The sequence below is a fragment of a genome, unplaced genomic scaffold, assembly GCF_019419815.1.
Source record: "Pyrus x bretschneideri cultivar Hongxiangsu unplaced genomic scaffold, Pyrus_bretschneideri_v1 Contig28, whole genome shotgun sequence".
Taxonomy (NCBI): Eukaryota; Viridiplantae; Streptophyta; class Magnoliopsida; order Rosales; family Rosaceae; genus Pyrus; species Pyrus x bretschneideri.
Genome location: NW_025999590.1, coordinates 5,440,414 through 5,463,065, shown reverse-complemented (window position 1 = coordinate 5,463,065; position 22,652 = coordinate 5,440,414). Strand labels below are relative to the sequence as shown.

Genomic DNA, 22,652 nt, shown 5'->3' with positions numbered 1-22,652 from the left:
TAAATTGTTTGAACAACGATTTATATATGACTTTGTAAAAATTGACTAAAAATCGTGAGTTTTAACCCGCGTTTTTTGTCAAAATGCAAAAAAAAAAAATTCGCAAATTTTTTTTTGTGAGCTTTAAGGAATATTTTATAAGGCATTTGAAAGCGGATTTTTAATTTATTGAGTAACAAATGTATATTTAGTAGACTATTTAAGTCGAAAACTAAAAAAAATAAGTGAAAAATATAGTAGTGAGGCCAAAATATTATTAAAATTGGGTTCCACCCCCAAGAATATTAATGGAAAGTATTACTTTAATTTTCAAACTTCACATTGAGGCGAATTTGAAAATAAATTGTTTGAACGACGATTTATGTACGAATTTGTAAAAACCGACTAAAAACTGTGAGTGTTAACCCATGTTTTTTGTTAAAAAAAAAAAAAAAAAAAACCTCAAGTTTTTAATTTTCGTGAAATATTTTCCGTGAGCATGAAGAAAATTTTTATAAGGCATTTGGAAGCGGATTTACGATTTATTGAGCACCAAATGTATATTTAGTAGGTTATTTAAGTCGAAAACTAAAAAAAATAAGTGGAAATATATAGTAGTGAGGCGCAAAACATTATTAAAATGGGGTTCCACCCTCAAGAATATAAAGAAAAATATTACTATAATTTTCAAACTTCATGGTGAGGCGAAGGTGAAAATAAATAGTTTGAACGACGATTAATGTACAGATTTGTAAAAACTGACTTAAAACCGTGAGTGTTATCCCACGTTTTTTTGTCAAAAATGCAAATATTTTATTTTTGCGAAATATTTTTCGTGAGCATTAAGGAAAATTTATAAAGCATTTGGAAGCGGATTTACAATTTATTGAGCAACATATGTATATTTAGTAGACTATTTAAGTTGAAAACAAAAAAAAAAATATGGCAAATTACACAAAATTACCTCAACTATTGAGCCAATCACAGTTCCATACCCCATCTTTAAAATATTTCAATGTCATACCTAATCTTCTAATTTGTTGCAATGTCATACCTTCCGTCAGTTTGTCTATCAATTCCTCAGTTAAATGTTGACATGGCTTGAGGCGGGGCCCACTCCCTATTAAAAAATTAATTAAATATTAAAAACTAACAAAATCATTTAATATTTTTTTTAAATGGGGGACCCACCCCTATAAACCCACCACCCCTTCTTCCTTATCCACCCGATTCCCCCTAACCTTCCTTACCACCAAAACCAAAACCCCACCGTTACCCTCTCTTCCTCCATCTTCACCTTCCTCCCATGGTGCTCATCCCCCTCCCCCTCTTCCTACACACCCATCACCCTCACCAAATTAATCCTTGTAACCAATTTCAAACAAAATACCCCAATTCCACCCAAACCCTAAATTTCAATTTCTTAGCACTAATCATCCTCATAGCAATGTCCACAACACCACCACTGCCGTCTCCCATGGCCTCAGTCTCCACCACCACTGCAGTCGTCCACGATCCCAGTCTCCGCCTCACCTCCTGTCCTAAATTTCAAATTCTCCTGCTTTGAAGAAAGCTTCGGGCTTTACTCAAGTGTTTGTGGGTCTTGGCTCAAGGGGCAGGAGGCAGCTATGCTTAGGTTTTGGGGACGAAGGATATCGGGTTCGATTAGGTTTTCTGGGTTTTGATTTGGGGTTTGGGAGAGGAGGCCGAGACGATTGGGTTTGGGGTTTGGGAGAGGAGGCTAGGACGATTGGGTTTGGGGTCTGGGAGGCGGGGACGATGGATAAAACCATTTGGGATTGGAGGTACGAGTTTGAGCTGGGTGGTACACTAAGAAAGAGTGGTGATTGGCAGGTGAAGGCTGGGTAGGGTGGTTTTGTTGTTGGGCTAAGCGAAGACGAGAGCAGGGAAGAAGTGAGAGGAGGATAAAGGGTGGGTCCCATATTTGTTTTATAAAATATTTAAATGATTTGATTTTTAATTTTTTAATATTTAGTTAATTTTTTAATCTAGTTGGAATAGGAAGTGGGGCCCGTTTCAAGCCACATCGGCATTTATTAGAGAGATTAATAGAAAACCTAACGGAGTTCTGATATTGTAACAAATTCGTAAGATAAGGTATGACATTGAAATATTTTAAAGATACGGTATGAAACTATGATTGGCCCAATAGTTGAAGTTGTTTTGTATAATTTACCCAAACAAATAAGTGAAAATATAGTAGTGGAGCCCAAAACATTGTTAAAATGGGGTTCCACCCTCAAGAATATAACGGAAAGTATTACTATAATTTTCAAAGTTCACGGTGAGGCGAAGGTGAAAATAAATAGTTTGAACGACGATTTATATACAAAATTTGTAAAAACTGACAATAAACCGTGAGTGTTAACCTATGTTTTTTGTCAAAAACATAAATTTTTTATTTTCGCAAAATATTTTCAGTGAGCATTAAGAAAAAAATTATAAGGTATTTGGAAGCGGATTTACGATTTGTTGAGCAACATATGTACACTTAGTACACTATTTAAGTTGAAAACTAAAAAAATAAGTGAAAAATATAGTAGTGAGGCCTAAAACATTGTTAAAATAGGGTTCCACCCTCAAGAATATTAATGGAAAGTATTACTTTAATTTTCTAACTTCATGTTGAAGCGTATCTGAAAATAAATTGTTTGAACGATGATTTATGTACGAATTTGTACAAACCAACTAAAAACCGTGAGTGTTAACACATGTTTTTTTTTTCAAAAATGCAAATTTTTTATTTTAGTGAAATATTTTCCGTGAGCATTAAGGAAAATTTTATAAGGCATTTGGAAGCGAATTTACGATTTATTGAGCACCAAATGTATATTTAGTAGAGTATTTAAGTTGAACTAAAAAAAATAATGAAAAATATAGTAGTGAGGCTTAAAACATTGTTAAAATAGGGTTCCATCCTCAAGAATATTAATGGAAAGTATTACTTTAATTTTCAAACTTCACGGTGAGGCGAGGGTGAAAATAAATAGTTTGAACGACAATTTATGTACGAATTTATAAAAACCGTGAGTTTTAACCCATGTTTTTTTTGTCAAAAATGCAAATTTTTTGTTTTCATGAAATATTTTCCATGAGCATTAAGGAAAATTTATAAGTCATTTGGAAGTGGATTTAAGATTTATTGAGCAACATATGTATATTTAGTAGACTATGTAAGTCGAAAACTGAAAAAATAAGTGAAACATATAGTAGTGATGCCCAAAACATTGTTAAAATCGGGTTCCACCCTCTAGAATATTAATGGAAAGTATTATCTTAGTTTTCAAACTTCACGATGGGGCGAATGTGAAAATAAATTGTTTGAACGATGATTTATATACGACTTTGTAAAAACTGACTAAAAATCGTGGGTGTTAGTTAACCCACGTTTTTTTGGTCAAAAATGGAATTTTTTATTTTTGTAAATATTTTCTGCGAGCATTAAGGAGAACTTTTTAATGTGTTTGGAAGTGGTTTTATGATTTATTGAGCAACAAATGTATTCTTAGTAGAATATTTAAGTCGAAAATTGAAACAATAAGTGAAAAATACAATAGTGAGGACCAAAACAATGTCAAATGGGGTTCCACCCTCAAGAATCTCAATGAAAGGTCTCACCTTAATTTTCAAAACTTCACATTGAGTCAAATGTGAAAATAAATAGATTGAACGATGATTTATGTACGAATTTGCAAAACCGACTAAAAGTTGTGTAACACCCACGTTTTTTTGGTCAAAAATGAAAAATTTTACTTTTGCGAAATATTTTTCGCGAACATTAAGGAAAACTTTATAAGGTGTTTGGAATCAGTTTTATGATTTATTGAGCAACAAATGTATGTTTAGTGGAATATTTAAGCCAAAAATTGAAGAAAAAAAAATACGTGAAAAATACAATAATGAGGACCAAAACATTGTCAAATGGGGTTCCACCCTCAAGAATCTCAATGGAAAGTCTCACCTTAATTTTCAAAACTTCACATTGAGGCGAAGGTGAAAATAAATAGATTGAACGGTGATTTATGTACAAATTTACAAAGCCGACTTAAAGCAGTGAGTGTTAACCCACGTTTTTTTGGTCAAAAATGAAATTTTTTATTTTTGTGAAATATTTTTCACGAGTTTTAAGGAAAACTTTATAAGGTGTTTGGAAGTGGTTTTATGATTATAGTAGTGAGGCCTAAAACATTGTTAAAATAGGGTTCCACTCTCAAGAATATTAACGGAAAGTATTACTTTAATTTTCTAACTTCACATTGAAGCGAATCTGAAAGTAACTTGTTTGAACGACGATTTATGTACGAATTTGTAAAAACCGACTAAAAACCGTGACACACGTTTTTTTTTTTCAAAAATGCAAACTTTTTTATTTTCGTGAAATATTTTCCGTGAGCATTTAGGAAAATTTTATAAGGCATTTGGAAGCGGATTTACGATTTATTGAACAACAAATGTATATTTAGTAGAGTATTTAAGTCGAACTAAAAAAATAATGAAAAATATAGTAGTGAGGCTTAAAACATTGTTAAAATGGGGTTCCACCCTTAAGAATATTAATGGAAACTATTACTTTAATTTTCAAACTTCACGGTGAGGCGAGGGTGAAAATAAATAGTTTGAATGACGATTTATGTACAAATTTATAAAAACCAACTAAAAACCGTGAGTTTTAACCCCTATTTTTTGTCAAAATTGCAAATTTTCTGTTTTCATGAAATATTTTCCATGAGCATTAAGGAAAATTTATTAGGCATTTGGAAGTGGATTTAAGATTTATTGAGCAACATATGTATATTTAGTAGACTATTTAAGTTGAAAACTAAAAAATAAGTGAAACATATAATACTGAAGCCCAATACATTGTTAAAATTGGGTTCCACCCTCTAGAATATTAACGGAAAGTATTACTTCACTTTTCAAACTTCATGGTGAGGTGAATGTGAAAATAAATTGTTTGAACGACGATTTATATACGACTTTGTAAAAACTAACTAAAAACCGTGGGTGTTAACCCACGTTTTTTTGTCAAAAATGCAAAAAAAAAATTTCACAAAATATTTTCTGTGAGCATTAAGGAATATTTTATAAGGCATTTTGAAGCAGATATCTAATTTATTGATCAACAAATGTATATTTAGTAAACGATTTAAGTTGAAAGCTAAAAGAATAGTGAAAAATATAGTAGTGAGGCAATAAATATTATTAAAATAGGGTTCCACCCTCAAGAATATTAACGGAAAGTATTAATTTAATTTTTAAATTTCACGGTGAGGCGAGTATGAAAACAAATAGTCTGAACGACGAATTATGTACGAATTTGTAAAAACCGACTAAAAACCACGATTTTTGTCAAAAATGCAAATTTTTTATTTTCACGAATTTTTTTCTGTGAGCATTGAGGAAAATTTTATAAGGCATTTGGAAGCAGAATTGTGATTTATTGACCAACAAATGTACATTTAGTACACTATTTAAGTCGATCGATTTTTACAAAAATTTGTGAGCTATAAGTAGCTAACGGTTTTGCCAATTTCTAAAAAGACTTTTGAGAATTCAATTTAATTTTCTCCGCACACCCTAAGCTTGTAAAAATTAGTACGTTTTTCCTAAAAAGACCTTTGAAAGACGATACGGATGCCAGGACCATTCTAGGACCATGCTAGTATTTTCCTATCTATTATTCTATTTTGTGATTTAGAAAATTCATCAAAACTTTTTCCGGGGGTCATTGAAATCTCCCGACGGATAACGTCCTAGAAAACAGCACCGAATAAGACCTTGTAATGATTTTTGCAAAAGTTGAAAAAACCGAATCAAAATTGTGAAAACGTATTTTGGTCATACAAGCAAGAACATATAGATACCAGAAATCTCCGTCGGGTGTGGAAGAAGTAGAATGCAACTCTCCAAAAAAATAATGCGAAAAAATATAGCAGCATTCAGCCTAACTAAAAACTCAAAACTAAACGTAGTGGCGACTGAAAGAATGAATAAAATGAAGACTAAAATGTCCGTTACAAAAGACGAGTTTCAGCCAATATAATTGGACTTCGATCCACATTCTAAACTGGACCACCTAAGTTTGGTCACCTTTCATTGTGGAGAAAATTCATCTGGCGGTTCATCAACCGGAGGCGACAATGATCCAAAATCAAGGGCAGGGTAGACACCAGGTGGCCTTTCTCGAGGTTTAATTGACAGCAATTGGCTAGAGTCACCAACAACATCTGCCCATCCGTAATGCGGCTCAGCCCTTCATCAAAGATTGAAAAATCAAAATTAGTTTTACAGTAAAAGCAATAACAGAAGATATAATCTAAATTATACATATATTTGATTCCCTAGAATCCTTTTGACCGCTTCAGTATACTATATGCAAACAGAACCACCTCCAGCACGAAGTGTGTGTGGAGAGTGAGTTGGAGACAGAGAGAGAAACAGAGAGAGTGAGAAACTATTACTCATAATAGGTCTCCTCGTCCACAACAATATCCCAGCTTTCCCCAGTCGTGCTTTTCCCATATTTGTGCACCTTACTGCAAAGAGAAAGCAAGTCAACTTGTCAAAGAAAAACCAAAACAATAGATGACAATGCAGTTCAGCAAGCTTATCCCTTTTCCGTACCCATTTCCAAAGTGCTCTTCTCCCCATGTCCTTGACCAACCTAGACATTAGAGAACAAAAACAGAGTTGCCTCAGATTACATTATTGAAAGTTAAATGAACATGAAGATCTGAATAATTGGAACGGATTCAAGACTATATAGTAAAAGGAAACAATTAAGGGGCAAACAAATTTTGTGTTAATCATAGTTCAAGGTCCTTCCACATACGTTCACCGCTTGGCGATACATGCCATGTCTCCCCTTGTCGTGAACCTATTCCAGCAAAGAACTTCTCTTCCCACTTGTCTCCCCATTTGGTTCCAAGTTCAGTCTCAGCCCATTTATCAGTCCTGAAAATTATAGCATCCAGCATATATCAATGACTAGATATTTTTTAGCTGCCTATATTGTGCTTCATACTTTTCATTGTAAATGGTCAAATGATGATACCAGATGACAAACGAATTTCTGAATTTAAGAGGAAGGAGGAACAATGAAGGGTTTTTTGTTTTAATATGAACAGATGAAGAATTAAATCAAGTCAGTTAGAGAAGATAATTAGAAAAAAAAACCATTTGAGAACAGATCCCCTTCCATCATAATGCTCTCCCCACTTCTCCCACCAGGACTGCTCATTAAGTCTACCATATTTGTGTGCTCCTTTCTCGGTCCAGCCTTTAGCATCATATTTCTCCCACCTGCATCCAAAATATTAAGTAAAATCGTCCATATGTTTTATCTAATTCATCAATGCATTATAATGTGACTGAAAAATGAATTAGCAGCAAACCGTACTTTAGCTTACCATTTCTCATACCATCCCGCATTTTCAGTGCCTGATTTTGCTTGTTTCTGTGCACTTCTCTCAATTCTTGCTACATTACTGTGCTTTCAAAGTTGCAACATTAATTTATATTGGGAGAATGAAACAAGAGGAGGTCAAGAAATATAAATTAAAAAAATTTCTATAACTACCGCTCACTTAGTAAGTTAAAAGTAATTCTCTAAAACTTAATGAAATAGAGCTAAAATAAAGACCTCCATTCATCTTGATGAAGAACTTCTTGCCAAGTTTCCCACCATGAATCCCCTTCAGCATTTCTACCAGATTTCTCCACACCTATGAAAAGATAACAGATGGGAATTATGCATGCCTATATGTACCCATGCCCATGATATAGTAATGAAATTAGCTGAAAGACGAGTTACTGTAAACGTATACAGGACAGAACAGTGTCTTCAGAAAGAAAAAAAAGCAGAAATTGATTAATTAATCAAGTCTGTAGTGAATGATTGTCGTTCAATGCCCTTAGATATATGTGCTAGTTTTCCACAGCAGTGTGAAGTGTTGAGTTCAAAAATTTCCAGAAACAAGGATGATACTGGACCTACGAAGACAGTGCCTACAAATTTACTTTAAGAGGACCATATATGTTTTATATTGCAGCAAAAACATTTTTCCCGTCTAGAAAAATGAATGTGTTGTTTTGTTTATATCAAACCACTCTGAAGTTTGTGGTTTATTCAGGACAATGAAGAACCTAAGATATCTCATTCATTGAAATTTTATAGTGATGGACATGGTTAATGATAGCTAGCAGTTGAAGATGAAGACAAGGAAGAAGTATACCTAGCTCTTTGTATCCGGTCCAGTCACTTTTCTCCCACCACTGTCAATAAGATCAATAAATCCAATTAAATGCATCCACCTGGGATGATTCTCAATGGGGTTATAAAGACAAAGTCAAGGCAGCAAGGGACTTAGAATATGAATATGACGTTAGTTTACAGGTAGCAGGATGTCCAAGTCCCCCTCTACTTTTTTAGGGCTTTCGAGCATGAAATATAAGGCGCCTTGATAATACAATCTTAGAATTCAGTGATAACTATTACTGTAAACAAAATGACGGAGATGCCTAATAAAGTGAAGGATAGTCAAGAAGGTTCGTCAAGTCATATATGGCAGAGCTAACAAAGTTAAAAAAGCAAAATAATTATGATAAATTATGATATTATACAGTTTCTTTCCATTGTGAAGAAGCGTCGTGGGAGGTACCACCCATCCTTGTCCACCTACATCTGTAGCCATTGTTGCCAAGGTCCTCGCCACTTTCGCGATACCAAGTGCTGCCATCTTCATTGGTGCCAGACTCGTTTACATTTTCGTTTAACAAGCTGATGCCCCACTCCTTCTCATTGGCAATGCCAGTATCTATAAAACATATCAAACACCACAATAATCACAACAAGAACAATGATCAATCAAATATCTTAGTAATTATCTACCGAAACCATCCATGAAGCACAATGATGGTATATTAGCAAGTGGTGAATGATTGATTGATTGATTGATTGAATTACCTCTTTTCGGAGGACTGTCACGAGATTGCGGGCCGGAGTTTCTTGGGGTACAGCGAGGGTAGTGTTTCTCTTGTTTGGACAGGAAGCGAGATCTGCAGCAATATACAGTGGAGTAGAGTGAATTAATTATAAACACCAAAAGCCAAAAACAATACTTGAACAAACAGAATGGAATTGAAGTAAATTCCCTCATAAATTGAAATGAAATTGAAAATGTAACGTACTGAGCAGGAGAAGAAGAGGAAGACGAAGCGAAGAAGGGTAATGCGGCGGAGGCTTGGACTCCAGCAGCTCTGTGAGCCCTTTTCTTGGAATCGAAGCGCCGGTCGTCCGCCTTGTCGACGGTCTTTCCGGAGAGAATCGGAACAACGGAGTCGGAGCAGCAGCAAGTGATTAGAGTGACTACGGGTGGGTCAGCCCTGGGAAGGGAGAGTCTCCTCCTGCGCTTCCTGAGATCCCACGGGCGGCCGGCATTAGTAGCAGTAGAAGGATGGGGTTGGGGATGTGGATGGAAAGCGAGGCCGAGACGGGTGAGCTTGAAATCAGGCGGAGAAGCGAAGCCTCTGGAAGTGGCCACCATTGCGTTTACAAAAAAGCCATCCCAATGAATCCCAAGCGGAGGAAACGTGGACTGACACTGAGAGGGTTGGGAGGGAGTCCTCACAGTAGGAGTAAGAGTGGGAGACTGACTAAGTAGTCTCTCTCTCTCCCTGAGTTTGGGTTTGGGTTTTGCGTTTGGGTTGAGTTTTGGTTTTGGGTTTGGGTTTGGGGGAAATTAATTAATTGATGAGGTGGGAGAAGTAATGTGGTTAGTAGTTCAATTTATAAAGAAAGAAATAAGGGAAGGGGAGAAGGTTAGGGGGAGGGAGGGCAATGAGAGCAAAAAGCAGAGAATTTCGAGCGAATCTTTGTTTTAGCGACATTTGAAAATTGACTGATTGAATGAGGTGGGCTGTGGCCACTGGCCAGAAGAAGATGAACAACCAAGGAAGGAAGGAAGGAAGGAAGGATGGAGCGACTGGGGACTCGGGAGGCCTCGCCTCCTCTCGTCTTTTGTAAACCAACCTCTCCACCTTTTTCAATTTCTCCTCCTCCTCCTCCTGGATGTGACAGAAAGAGAGACGGTGGAGGGAAATGGTAATGATGTGGTGGGTGTGACTGTGTTATACAGGAAATTGAAGGATAGACTCAGAAATTGGAGAAATTAGAGATTAGGGCGATTAAAATTTGGCCTCATGGTTATCTGTATATTTAATTAAATTTAAAATATAAAAAAAATAAACAATTGAATTAATTAAAAACAGGGCCGATCATTTTATTCCTTCATAGATATCCCATCCTTTAAAGAGACGTGGCGAGATTCTAGAAAGGGTAACAGTCACCTTAAGTTAAGGGTGAGCAAAACGGATTTGGATCATTCCCTGAGCTAATGGAGAGGATCCTCCTCATCAATCATCCTTGGTCATTGGATTTTTATCCAACAACTACAAACAGAGGAATTCTTTTAAAGTTATAACAATTGTAACAGTTGGATAAAAATTCAACGACCATGGATGATTGATGAGGGAGATCCTCTCCATTAGCTCAAGAGAGGATCCAAATCCGAGCAAAACAGACTCGAGTGAGGGAGATGGGTTGGTGGCTGCGAGTGCAACGCAATCGGCCGTGCCTTCCGTATCCAATCCCGCGATTTTATCTTACCACCGTTACACGTGAGCAGACTCGACCCCACATCCATTCTTTCTTCTGTTTTGTGTTTCTCTCCACCATGGCTCTCTCTACCGCTTACACGTGCTCTCTTCCACAAGTCTTGACTCTTACTCTAGCCAAAATTCATATAACAAATTAAGTAGCTACTTGTTCATTCGATTGCTTCGGTTCAGAAAGCTGTGTTCAATCCTAAACCCTATGTTCCTTCCTCATTCTTATAAAATAACAAGAATAATAAGAAGATGATTTATTCTAACTACACAACACTAGTTTCAAAGTGAATCCTTTCATATTTATATATACGCATTTTAATGAAATAACGAGAAAAACTTACATACATTAATTTTTTTACATTTGCAACATCATGCATCGTTTACATGACTTTGAATGCCCAACACGTGTCACATTGGTGAATTCAAATCTCGTCCTTTTGATGCAAGTTTGTTACTACTTTCCAACCACTTCAACTAAAATCAAGGGATCAGTTGTAACTTACTACTAAGGTTCAATAGTATTACTCCACACTTGTACAGTGAGAGATCTTTAAGTTCAATTATCATCAATAACGAATTCGAACCAAATATTATGGTTAGTCCATTGCAAGACTTTGTCGACTCTCCCCTTAATGCAGATATGTGAGGTTACGAGTTAGTTTATCCTAAACCATGTATTTCAAAAACAGGATAATTTCTCCCCTTCCCCCACAACTGTTTCAAAAAATAGAACTCTATTGATTTGAATTTGCGCTAAATTCAAACATATGATTGCCGAATACTTTATCCACTTTGAAACCACAAAAAAATAACAGTGCTCACACCATTGTACTATTTTCTATCCACATTATATTTTCCCCATTTACTATTATTCCGAAAGTTACCTTCAATACTCCACTTAATAAAACCCCGTTCCGGCCATGTCGTACGGAATCCCCAATCCTCACCACACAACACTCGGGCGACCGACCCTCTTCAAGCCCGCCAGTCACAACATTCAAACTCACTCTCCTCCAAAATCAACCCATTATCATCCCCATCCCGCTTTCCCTTTCCCGCTCTCTTTCTCATCCTCCTCCTCCTCTTGCCCTTCCTCCACCAAAACTCCACCGTGCTCACCCTGACCATCCACCTCTGTTTTCAACCTCGCCAATCCAAAATCTCCAATCTTGGCATTGGGAATCCTAGTCCAGCAACACATTGCGAGGGCTTCGCATCACCGTGAATCACCGGTGAGTCACAAACATGGTGCAAATACTCGAGCCCAAGAGCCACATCAAGCACAACACCAAACCTTTTCTTCCAAACTATAAGCTCCCGGCACTTCCAATCCAGCAATGCTTCTTGGCGGCTTCTAATGGGCATGAGCTTGTGGACCAACCGCAGCTTCCAGCCGTGGCGGTCGGTGGAGAAGCCGAGAGAGAAGAAATAGAAGACAGAGAAGCACGAGGCAAGAGAAATGGGGGTAGAAGAGAGAGACGGTAGGGAAGAGAAAAGGGGTAGGGGTCTAAAAGTCTTTTTCTAAAAAAGATTTTCACTAATATTTTTGTTAAAATATAGGTAGAAAATAAAACAACCACCCATTCCAATAGGAACAAGGATTGTCTGCCCTTCCACTTCTGGTGCTCTTCCGTTCTTTTCTGTTTTGTGTGACCACGGTTAAGCTACGTCAACATTTTATATTGTTTTTTTTATAGATATAATAAAACAAAATTGAATAGTAATATAAAATGTTAACGTAGGTTAACTGTAACCATACAAACAGAGGGCACGGAAGAACACTGGAAGTGGGACGACAGACAATCCTTATCCTTCCAATAGGCAGAGGGCTTCCGAATTCCATAAACCCTTATCAGGTTGCTTGACACGCGTCTAGCCAATTGGCTCCGCCACGTGTCAGTCCTTGGCAGCTTGATGACATGGCCGGAGCACCTGTTGACCATGAGCTTAGAAATGCTTGTGGATAAACGATCTTGCATTTGACAGAAAGAAGGATAAGGTATCGTACGTGTAAAGCAGGAGGTGGCACGAGAGAGAGTCATGGTGTAATGATGGCCATGTGTCTGGCTGATACAACATGTGGGACCACTTGGATGTCTCCTGTGCTGTTGGAGGACGAGGAAACCAAGCACATTTCTTTTGGCGCGTCTGGAATCTGGATTGGATAAGGTTAACGTCGTCACTTGATCACGAAAGTTGGGGAGGCAACAAATCCATCTTTGTCGACAACTACCACCTCATAAACCAAAACAAAAATCCACCTTCAAGAGTCTTCGATTTTATTATGTATTCTTGTGCTTGCGTCTCTCACATTGCATGAATCGTCAAGCAATGAGAGAGTTGATGTAAAAAGATTGGTAGAGCAGCACAAGTATAAGTTTTGAAATTCCAGTGTTAAGGAAAAAGGGTGCATATCCTTCACATCCTTCAAACAAGAGATGATAAGATCAAAATTGGTAACAGTCGCACGTGTTAAGCAACCCATTATTCAAGTAATCATTCAAATAACTAAAAGGGGGAGGGAGGGAAATACAATGAGCTTATTTGACAAAGACGAAATCTAAGAAAGATGAATTGTACTCAACACATGAATGAATTTCAAACGAAATCAGAACAACACACACTAAGTAGACCAAACACAACAACAGGGACCAGTTTCTCAAACCTTATTTCTTGGACAGAAATGGCTTCACTGATTCTACAACTACCTGTTTTTCATGGAAAAGAAAGAATTTCACCTTTATCAGACACAGTTTAACTGGTTAGCGCGCACACTTCTTTCAAAACATAGACAATACATGCCTGCGTGACGATGACGCATTTGATGCATACATGCGAATTGCAGATAAAGCATGTTACAAATGCATATGAAACTGGCATCATTTAACAAAACTTATACTAAAATTCATGCTTCTACTGGAAGAAAAAAATGAATGATTTGAAACAAATAGATCTTGGTGTCCCTAGTGGTTCTTTCCCTCCCATCATAGGATAATGATGCAAAGATCCAAGGCTCACTAGAGCTCCATTCAAGACCTATAGTTTCAAGTAAAATTAATTTAGTTTAAGATAAAAAAAATATAAAAAAAAAAAAATCAATTATATGCCTCAAGAGTTGCCTTAGTTACCATAAATACTATCTTCATAGGTCACTGTAAGAGTTAAGCAATGGATCAATCCGCCTTTGAGTGAGAGAGAGAGAGAGAACAAACCAACATCAGCCCATCGTACTCAGGGTTATACCGGGCAGCCCATGTCCTGAAAAAATTTCAAAAGGTAACGATCAGACAATTAAAGTTTGCAATTATTGGCACTTCTTTGATACAAGTATGAACATCCAAAAAATTCTGAAACATACACCGATGCACAAAAGGTCATCAGGCAAAACCATGGCTGAAGAGACCGAAATGCAACAGTACAGAAAATATTTACCTCTGTGTGTGTCCTGGAAGCTTGTGGATAGGCACGTTTGGCTTCCTAAGATCCCATACGTGTATACCAGATTCATCTTCTGCAGTTATCTGTAAAAGTGTTAACAATTTGTGATATAGTAACAGAAACAAATGATCGTGATAACTGCCATGTTGAGAAATGATAAAGAAAAATAAAAAGAAAAAAATCATTATATATTTTGGAAGACATAAGTACACCCTGTCAATTAATCATTATGTATTTTGGAAGACATAAGTACACCCTGTTATTCATTTTTTCTGCGAAATGCTCTAATGTATTTTGAAAGTAGACAGATTTCTTGTGAGATGAGAATACTGTTACTCGATTTTTATGCAACACAATAGACTAATCCTTGTCTCTGTATCAGTGCAATGTGTCGAGCATGCAAGTTATGTGAACATCTTTCAAGTTCTCAAATTCAGAATCGACTCGAGAGAATAATTGAAGAGAATGAATTAAATATAGACAGAGAATGAAACAAGCACACTCAGAGGAATAGAAAACTACATTCTTACAAGCACATGTTTCTTCTTGGGGTTATAATCAACATTGCGAACGTGAGCATGCTCAATAGAATTTGTCTTCCTGCAGATAAACGGTAACTATTATTGATCAAGAAAGGATATTGATGACAAAAACCTCAAACAAGTAACAGTCCCTAAAATAGCTCTGTTCATTCCTGGTTGATAATAAATATAATCTGTAGAATGACAAGCCAGTCCCTTCATGTGAACTATCAAAACTTAATATATGCTTCACATGAGGATTTGACTAATTAAGTTTAAAAATCCATGTTGGCCCTGTTTAACGAATAAAAACAATGCAAGTGTTAATACGTACTTCATTGTTCGTAGATCCCAAAACTGAATGGATGATTCACATGTCGCTGCAACAGCATTGATATCCTGTGGATCCCATGCACCAGCAGACAAGTAGTGCATCACACCAGCTGACTCCTGTGATTGTACCTGGACTCGGAAAAATAACCTAAATAAGAATCAGTCTGGAATTCAAAGTGATATACCATTGACTTCTAAGCCTTTTAAGATCTTGAAAGGCCAATAAGTTTTATTATGGTAACAAGACTGAATACAAAACATACGTGAGAGAGTGAGAGTGAGAGGAAAATTTCGTTGTCTTTTCCTTCCTACCTTGCTCACAACAATAACAGTTTATCCTTCTTTGGTTCATGCATAAGTAAATTTTGATGAAGTGGGAAACCAAAATAATTTTAAATGGAGTAAATTTATAAGTAAGTTTTGGTTTTTATCCACGCCATTATTTCAATTACATGTCAGCATATTCAATTTTATAATTAAAAATCATTTAACCATTTCCAAATATATCTATTTTTAATTTGTACCCATTTTTTAATTTGCAACCAATTTTTTTATTTTAATTTATACCCATAAATTTAATTTCTTTCTATGCCCATATTTTGAAATATTTATGTGTACCCACTCTTCTAGAAATCCACACCTAGAGGCTAGGCGGCTAGCCACCGCCCCGAATAATCCCTAGATGTATGAAAATTTAAAAAAGGCGGCTAGCCCTGCCTAGGCACCCAACTAGATCGTGTCTCTTATTTAGACAAAAAATAGATAATTTTCATTTTGCATTTTATTTTTTTAATAAATTATCATAAACTTGTTGAATACTTGAATGAACACTCATTTCATTTTGCATTTTATTTTTTCAATAAATTACCATAGACTTGTCGAATACTTGGATGAACACTCATTATATGCTTCCATGTTCTCAATATGTTGTAATACTTTATAATCTATGTCAATCTATTTTGTAATTTATGTATCTCAATATAATTATATATTTTTTCAAGTATAAGCAAACATTTATTTATATGTTATATAATAAATTTAATTAAAATTAAAAAAATTGCCTAGGCCCCACCTAGATACCTAGGCGCTAGGCGCTAGGCCCTTGACCGCCACTCGACTAGCGCCTTTTAGAACCTTGTGTACACCCATCATTGTTTTAATCTTTTATTTGTACCCATAATTTTAAACCTTTTATTTGTACCCTTAATTTATTTATATGTAACCATTCATATATTTAAAAGGAAACTTTGGATGCAGTCCTGATTGACTAAAATCTTAGATTGAAACTTTATTAATTTGAATACTTTGATTGAAGGACAAAATGTTAAATTTCAATATCATGTAAGAAATTTGATAACAAAATTATTAAATCATGCAACGATTAATATCAAATAGGGATATTTATTTATTTATTTTTTCTCAAATTAGAATTGTGAGAAAACTGATCCAATTTTTTATTTTGAATATTTTTATGTTTAAATATTGGTTCATTTTAAATAACAAAAATGGTGAAAGGTATAGAATAGCGAAAAAGGAGGCGAAGAAAGCGGTAAGAGAAGCGAAGCTAGTGACTTTTGACGATATGTATAAGCAACTAGATACCAAAGAATGAGAGTTGGATATCTATAAACTAGCTAGAGCAAGGGAAAAGAAGACAAGAGACTTGAACCAAGTGAGGCGCATCAAGGATGAGAATGGAAAGGTTCTTGCTAAAGAGAACGCGATCATTATGAGTTTCTTGTGATGACATTCGGGTTAACTAATGCTCCAGCAGCTTTTATCGACCTAATGAATCGGGTATTCCGTCCGTATCTTGACAGTTTTGTAATTATGACATTTTGGTGTATTATAAGAGCAAGGTTGACCATGTTAGACATTTACGTGTGGTTTTGAAGAAGTTAAGGGAGAATCAATTGTATGCTAAATTTAGTAAATGTCAGTTCTGGCTGGATCAGGTGTCATTCTTGGGACACGTGATATCAGCTCAGGGTGTTCTCGTGGATCCTCAGAAAGTAGCAGCAGTGGAAAATTGGGAGAAACCTCAAACTGTCACTGAAGTACGGAGTTTTCTTAGTCTTGCTAGCTACTATCGATGCTTTGTGAAAGATTTCTCAGCCATAACCTTGCCTCTTCATCATCGTCATCATCACGAGCATTCTCAGAATCTTCAACACGAAGCAGAACCTCAAATAATTCTTGGTAGGTAGAGCATGGAGTAGAAGTCGCCAAAGAACGCAGTCGCTTACGAGTCCCCATCTTAAAATAACAAAGCATCTCTCTGGGATTCCCAACGATCTCCGGACAATAACAGGATAAGTTAATGAACTTCCAATCGTACTATATGACTGACATTTTACCTTGTTTCATCTTTGTGAATTCATTTTTCTTCTGATCCTTGTATTTCGGAGATGTGAATCTAGCCTCAAACAGGCGCCTAAAAACATCCCAATTTATGGCATCTTGAACAGACAATAGGCGTGACTCCTAATCCACCATGATTCCGCTCCCAGACGAAAGAACCAAGTCGCTGTCTCGACCCATCTCTCTGCTGAAAAATTCCCCTATCGCTGCATAACGTGAAAGGTCTTTTCAACATGGTTGATCCACCTCGGAATTCTCGGGTTCCTCATTACCAAAGAAATTATTTATTTGAAGATGGGATACGGTCTCTAAAGTAGTCCTTTGGGGAGGGTGAAGTGTAAATTGAATGGTGCTAGCGATGCGTTACCCAAAATCAAGAAAATTAGTTTCATAATGGACAGGTGGCGCTGTATGAGGTGGCATGATACTGACATAAGAGATAAAAAATGATTAGGACCTATAACACCTACAAGGAATGCAGGACTGCCAAACCTATGCTCTGATACCAAACTGACACACCCCGACCGGAATCGAGGCATGCTGGCCATCACCTGAATGTGACGTAACCAAAAGGAAAGTGATGCATAAAATTATGGATAAATTTAAACCAAATCTAAAACTTATTTAAACTAAAGTAGCGAGTGTGCAGTAGTGGGAAAAACCCATAAAACACAAGTGTTCAGAGCATAGATGACATAAAAGTGTGTAGTCGAAACTAGTTAAAGTGCTTATTACACAACAGGAAAAACTCCTACATTTATTTAGAGGGTATGTCAGAACCGCCAGATATTCCTCGTATGCCATTGAGTAATCAACTAACTAGGACCTGGAGGGACGAAAAACAGAATGATGAGTAGGCAAAAACAAAGGTTTATAAACACATTTATTTTCGGAATATACTAACCCATCGCCGTAAAACATATATAGTTTCCAGAAAATCATACTACATATAAGTATGAAATCAATGTAAATCAACAATAAATCCATACGACAAATCACAATATCACAACAGTAGCATAATAAAATCAAGTGCCCATCAATTTATGCTAACACATGAGTTCATGCAGATGCAGAGGAAATCTGACATAAAACTGAGTGTAATCATAATATACGCTCTAATACTACAAGCACGTCAAGTTCCACTTTTGCCAAAAGGGGCATAAACGTCAATTTACACTCAGGGAGAAAATTACATAGAAAATTTAGGGACGGATCGTCACAATCTACTCCCTTTAAGAGATAAAATTTCAACACTCCTAAAGATCAGTCAAAGAATAAACGTGGATAAAGATCTCGCATACGTTCCTCTGTCTCCCAAGTAACTTCCTCAACAAAGTGGTTTCTCCATAAAACTTTCACCATACAAACGGTTTTGTTCCTAAAAACTTTGTCTTTCCAGTCAAGAATCGTCACTTGAATCTCATCATAAGTCTAATCTGGGTTAATCATAAACCATTATAGATCATGAAAAAAGCATATGATACGGTTCCAAGAGACATTCTTTAGAGGGATTTAGAGAAGATAGGAGTACGAGTAGCATATATCCAAACTATAAAGGATATGTATGATGGAGTAAGGACTGCCGTAAGAACTCATGAATGACAAACCAAAAGCTTTCTCATAACTGTAGAGTTACATAAAGGTTCATCTTTAAGTCTTTCCTTTTTTGCATTGGTAATGGATGAGTTAACGTAACATATTCAAGATGATATTCCTTGGTGTATGCTTTTCGCAGACGATATAATGTTGATAGATGAAACTTAGGAATGAGTAATAGAGAAGCTTAACCTTTGGAGAGAAGTGTTGGAATTTAAAGGTCTTCACCTAAGTTGGTCGATGATAGAGTATATTGAGTGCAAGTTCAGTGCGAACGGAGGTTCAGAAGAGTTAGGGGTGAGGATTATATATTAGGAAGTACCAAAGAGCGATCGCTTTCACTACCTAGGATCAATCTAGCAAAAGAATGGAGAGTTGGATGAAGACCTTAACCATACAATACAAGCTGAATGAATGAAGTGGAAAAATGCATCAGGTGTGTTGTGCAGCCGTTGTATGTCACTAAAGCTCAAGGAAAATTTCTACAGGACGGCAATAAAGCCAACAATGCTTTATGGCACAGAATGTTGGACGGTGAATCATCAACACGTACATACAATGAGTTTAGCGAAGATGAGAATGCTTCGTTGGATGTGTGGGCACACGAGAAAGGATACGGAATGAGGATATCCGGGGTTAAGTAGGAGTAGCCAAGATTGAAGGAAAAATAAGAGAAAATCGGTTAAGGTGGTTTGGATATGTGAAACGAATGCCTACAGACACTCCTATTAAAAGATGCGATTACGAGACAAAAGTTCAAGGTCGAAAGGGTAGAAAAAGATCTAGGAAGACTTGGAAAGAGACTCTAAGAAAAGATTTTGAATACTTGAATCTAACGGAAGACGTAGCACAGAACCGAGCGTAATGGTGATATAGCCAAGCCCATTTAATAGGATAAGATTTTATTGTTGTTGTTGATCCATTTTAAATAATAAAAAAATTATTATAAAATATGGCATATAAATAAATAAATAAAATTATAAAATTATAAATAAAAAAATAAAAAATAATAAAAAAGTGAATAGATTACATTGAGAAAATGGGTACAATTACATTTTACGTATATATAACAAAGTGATACATTTTTAATGAAAAATGGGTACAAATAAGTACAAATAAAAGATTAAAAAAATATAGGTACAAATAAAAGTTTTAAAATACAGGCACAAAAATATATGGGTACAAACTAAAACTAAAACTAAAAAAATGGTTGCAAATTAAATTTGAGTACAAATTGAAAATGCATTTGTCATAAATCTAAACTACATATTAATACAACCTTCTTTGTCAACCTAAAGAAGGTGAAAAGACCATTTAGTCTTCTATCACAACAAAAAAGTTAAGGATAATAACGCAAATTCACAAAACGACATTTTGTTGTTTTTTGTTTAAACCTCACCTATAAATGATTTTAACATCTCTAATTTAAAAGAAAAAAAATTTAAAACATATTAATAGAATCCTCTTTGTCATGTAAATATTATATTATTGAAACAATGACGTGCATAAAAACCAAAGAACGTTGATCAAAAATTGAAATTGAATAAGGTTTCAAACAATGAAATTAAAAAAATGAGAGATGAGAACCTAAATGTACCATTTTTCATAAAATAAAAAAAAATGTACCCACTTTTCATAAAAAAATAAATAAATTAAAAAAGTACCCACTTTTCATTTTAAAAAAAATAGGGGGGGTACCACTTTGTTTTATGTAAAACCAACCAATTTTTTTTAACTACAATGTATCCATATTTTAAAATAAAATGTACCCTTTTGTAAACGTACCCAAATTAAAAAATAAAAAAATTGTAATAAATAAAAAAATTTGATCTAATTTCACATAATTCAAATTTGAGGAAAATTTTGAAAATCCCTATTTGGTATTGAACTTTGCATGATTTTAGGAAGGAATTGTTAATTTTCATTTTAAAAACTATTTATTAATACTGAAATTTATATTTTGTCCTTGAATCAAAGTATTCAAATAAATAAAGTTTCAGTCTAAGATTTTGGTCAACCAGGGACCGGAACCAAAGTTTTCCATTTTAAATTTTGAAAAGAGACCGAGAATATGGTTTACTTATCCATAAACATGTATCACATAGGCAGATGATTGACGAGAAATTTCTAAAGGAAATTCATCATAAAATTACCTGAGCAGCTTTTTTGGACAAATCTAAGCTCCATAAGGACAAATTTTCTTCATCAATGCTGATCAACTTATCATGCCTTCCCGATGGCCACTAAAGAATGCTGTTCAATGTATATTCACATTGCATAAGAGAGTCAAAGAATCAATGAGTCCAACATATAATACAAAGTTCATACCAAACCACATCTCAAAACAAATAACACGAAACAAACTCGAGTTATATTCCACAAGAAATTTATTGCAAAGTAACGCCTGTTACAAGAATACACCAAATACTCCTCCACAAACCTACATGATCCAAGAACATTAGATGAGCATCTTCCTTCTAAGCATAACATAATGATTCCTTAAATTTAACTACTAACGTAATCATTTATATTTCTAGAGATCCTTTTTCTGTGGTGGCATACATCTTTCTATTTCATTCCAAAAAAGACAACAACAGAAAAGAAAAGATGGTTGGGAAGATGAAAGATAAATTCAAAATTAATAAAACACAATCGGGCAACTAAATGATGCCGAGAGACAGAGCAGTCTTAACATACTGACCACTTGATCTTGCCAACCTGTGAGTCGAGGGAGGTAATTCTTTCCAACTGAGGGGAATTCAATTCACCGTATAATTCGGGGATCTGCCATATTGCTGCTCCGTATGACTCACCTTCAAGCACATTGAACTTTATAAAAACACTGCCAATGTCTGACATACTGGACTTGGAGAGAATTGAAAGCAAAATACAAATAGAGAAGCAAGATAAACTAAAAGATGAAAATGCATAATTACCATTATTATTAGCATAAAACTTAAGAGAAATAGGAAAGATAAAAGAGGAAAAGCATCCAATTAACACTGAGAATATGTCATCCAAGCATTATTCAAAAGGTTCAAAGGTATCATATCAGGGGAAATCCGAAATAATCAGAATAAGAAGAAAACAGAATAGCAATTACCAGTAGAGTAAACAGTAGACAAGATGCGTTGGTCGAAGGGACAGGAAGCAAGGTCCCAGATCTCGTTGGGGGTTAGAAAACAAACCCTCGCACACGAGTTCGGTTCCATCGGAAGAGAGCCGAATCAAATGCACCTACTCAATTTCAACATTTCAATTCAATTATTCCGATCCACCGATTTTGTTTGAAAGAATTCGACGAGAGGGAAGAAAGCAGGCAGGCAAACCTCGTTTTCTTCTTTGAGGCTGAGAGTGCCGGTGATGAAGCTAGTATGATCTGTGTCGGCTTTAACATCTGATATACATCTAGCCTGGCCGATTGTTCGATTGTTCGAATGGGAATCGAAATCGAATCAGTAGGGTTTATGAATTTGGGGGAAAAAGGGTAAAAGAAGGGAAATGGGGATTAGGGATTTCTAGAGTTCACGTGGTATTTCAGACCATATCCGATCCCCGATGATCCTCCTTGCATTGCTATTTGCTGCTCCACTGCTCGAAACTGAAACTCCGACCGTCGTCGTTGCAACTTGCATGCACAACCCAACCCCGTCCTCACCTCACTTCCAAGTTACAGCACCCAAAATTTCATTTTCTTGGGCTAATGAACCGTAGAGGCCCAACTTAAAAATGTTG

The 22,652-nt window shown here is 35.8% G+C and overlaps 2 protein-coding genes across 2 annotated transcripts; both read right to left on the bottom strand.

The window, feature by feature from the left end:
• Nucleotides 1-5,799: 5,799 nt before the first annotated feature.
• On the bottom strand, nucleotides 5,800-9,674 carry LOC103927052. The gene is made up of 11 exons (XM_048588556.1): nucleotides 9,190-9,674; nucleotides 8,966-9,057; nucleotides 8,623-8,816; nucleotides 8,235-8,274; nucleotides 7,643-7,724; nucleotides 7,410-7,487; nucleotides 7,177-7,302; nucleotides 6,833-6,954; nucleotides 6,625-6,664; nucleotides 6,462-6,536; nucleotides 5,800-6,253 (listed from the first exon to the last, which is right to left on the bottom strand). Exons 1-11 carry the CDS (start codon nucleotides 9,543-9,545, stop codon nucleotides 6,094-6,096), a joined length of 1,365 nt encoding a protein of 454 aa, XP_048444513.1. The 5' UTR covers nucleotides 9,546-9,674; the 3' UTR covers nucleotides 5,800-6,093.
• Nucleotides 9,675-13,382: 3,708 nt separating this feature from the next.
• LOC125479133 (WD repeat-containing protein DWA2) lies at nucleotides 13,383-22,372 on the bottom strand (the record flags this gene model as incomplete). The annotated part of the gene is given in 12 exon segments (XM_048588166.1): nucleotides 13,383-13,704; nucleotides 13,797-13,815; nucleotides 13,817-13,883; nucleotides 13,885-13,926; nucleotides 14,101-14,189; nucleotides 14,637-14,706; nucleotides 14,962-15,089; nucleotides 21,071-21,170; nucleotides 21,619-21,730; nucleotides 22,021-22,090; nucleotides 22,092-22,154; nucleotides 22,247-22,372. Coding segments are annotated over 12 exon segments (1,017 nt in total), but the record flags the coding sequence as incomplete, so codon positions are not given.
• Nucleotides 22,373-22,652: the final 280 nt, after the last annotated feature.

Coding starts and splice junctions, on each gene's coding strand:
- LOC103927052 (XM_048588556.1), bottom strand. CDS start 9,545: ATGGTGGCCACTTCCAGAGGCTTCGCTTCTCCGCCTGATTTCAAGCTC. Junction 8,817..8,965: donor TGACAGTCCTCCGAAAAGAG/GTAATTCAATCA, acceptor TATGTTTTATAG/ATACTGGCATTGCCAATGAG. Junction 8,275..8,622: donor CTTCACAATGGAAAGAAACT/GTATAATATCAT, acceptor TCTTATTGACAG/TGGTGGGAGAAAAGTGACTG.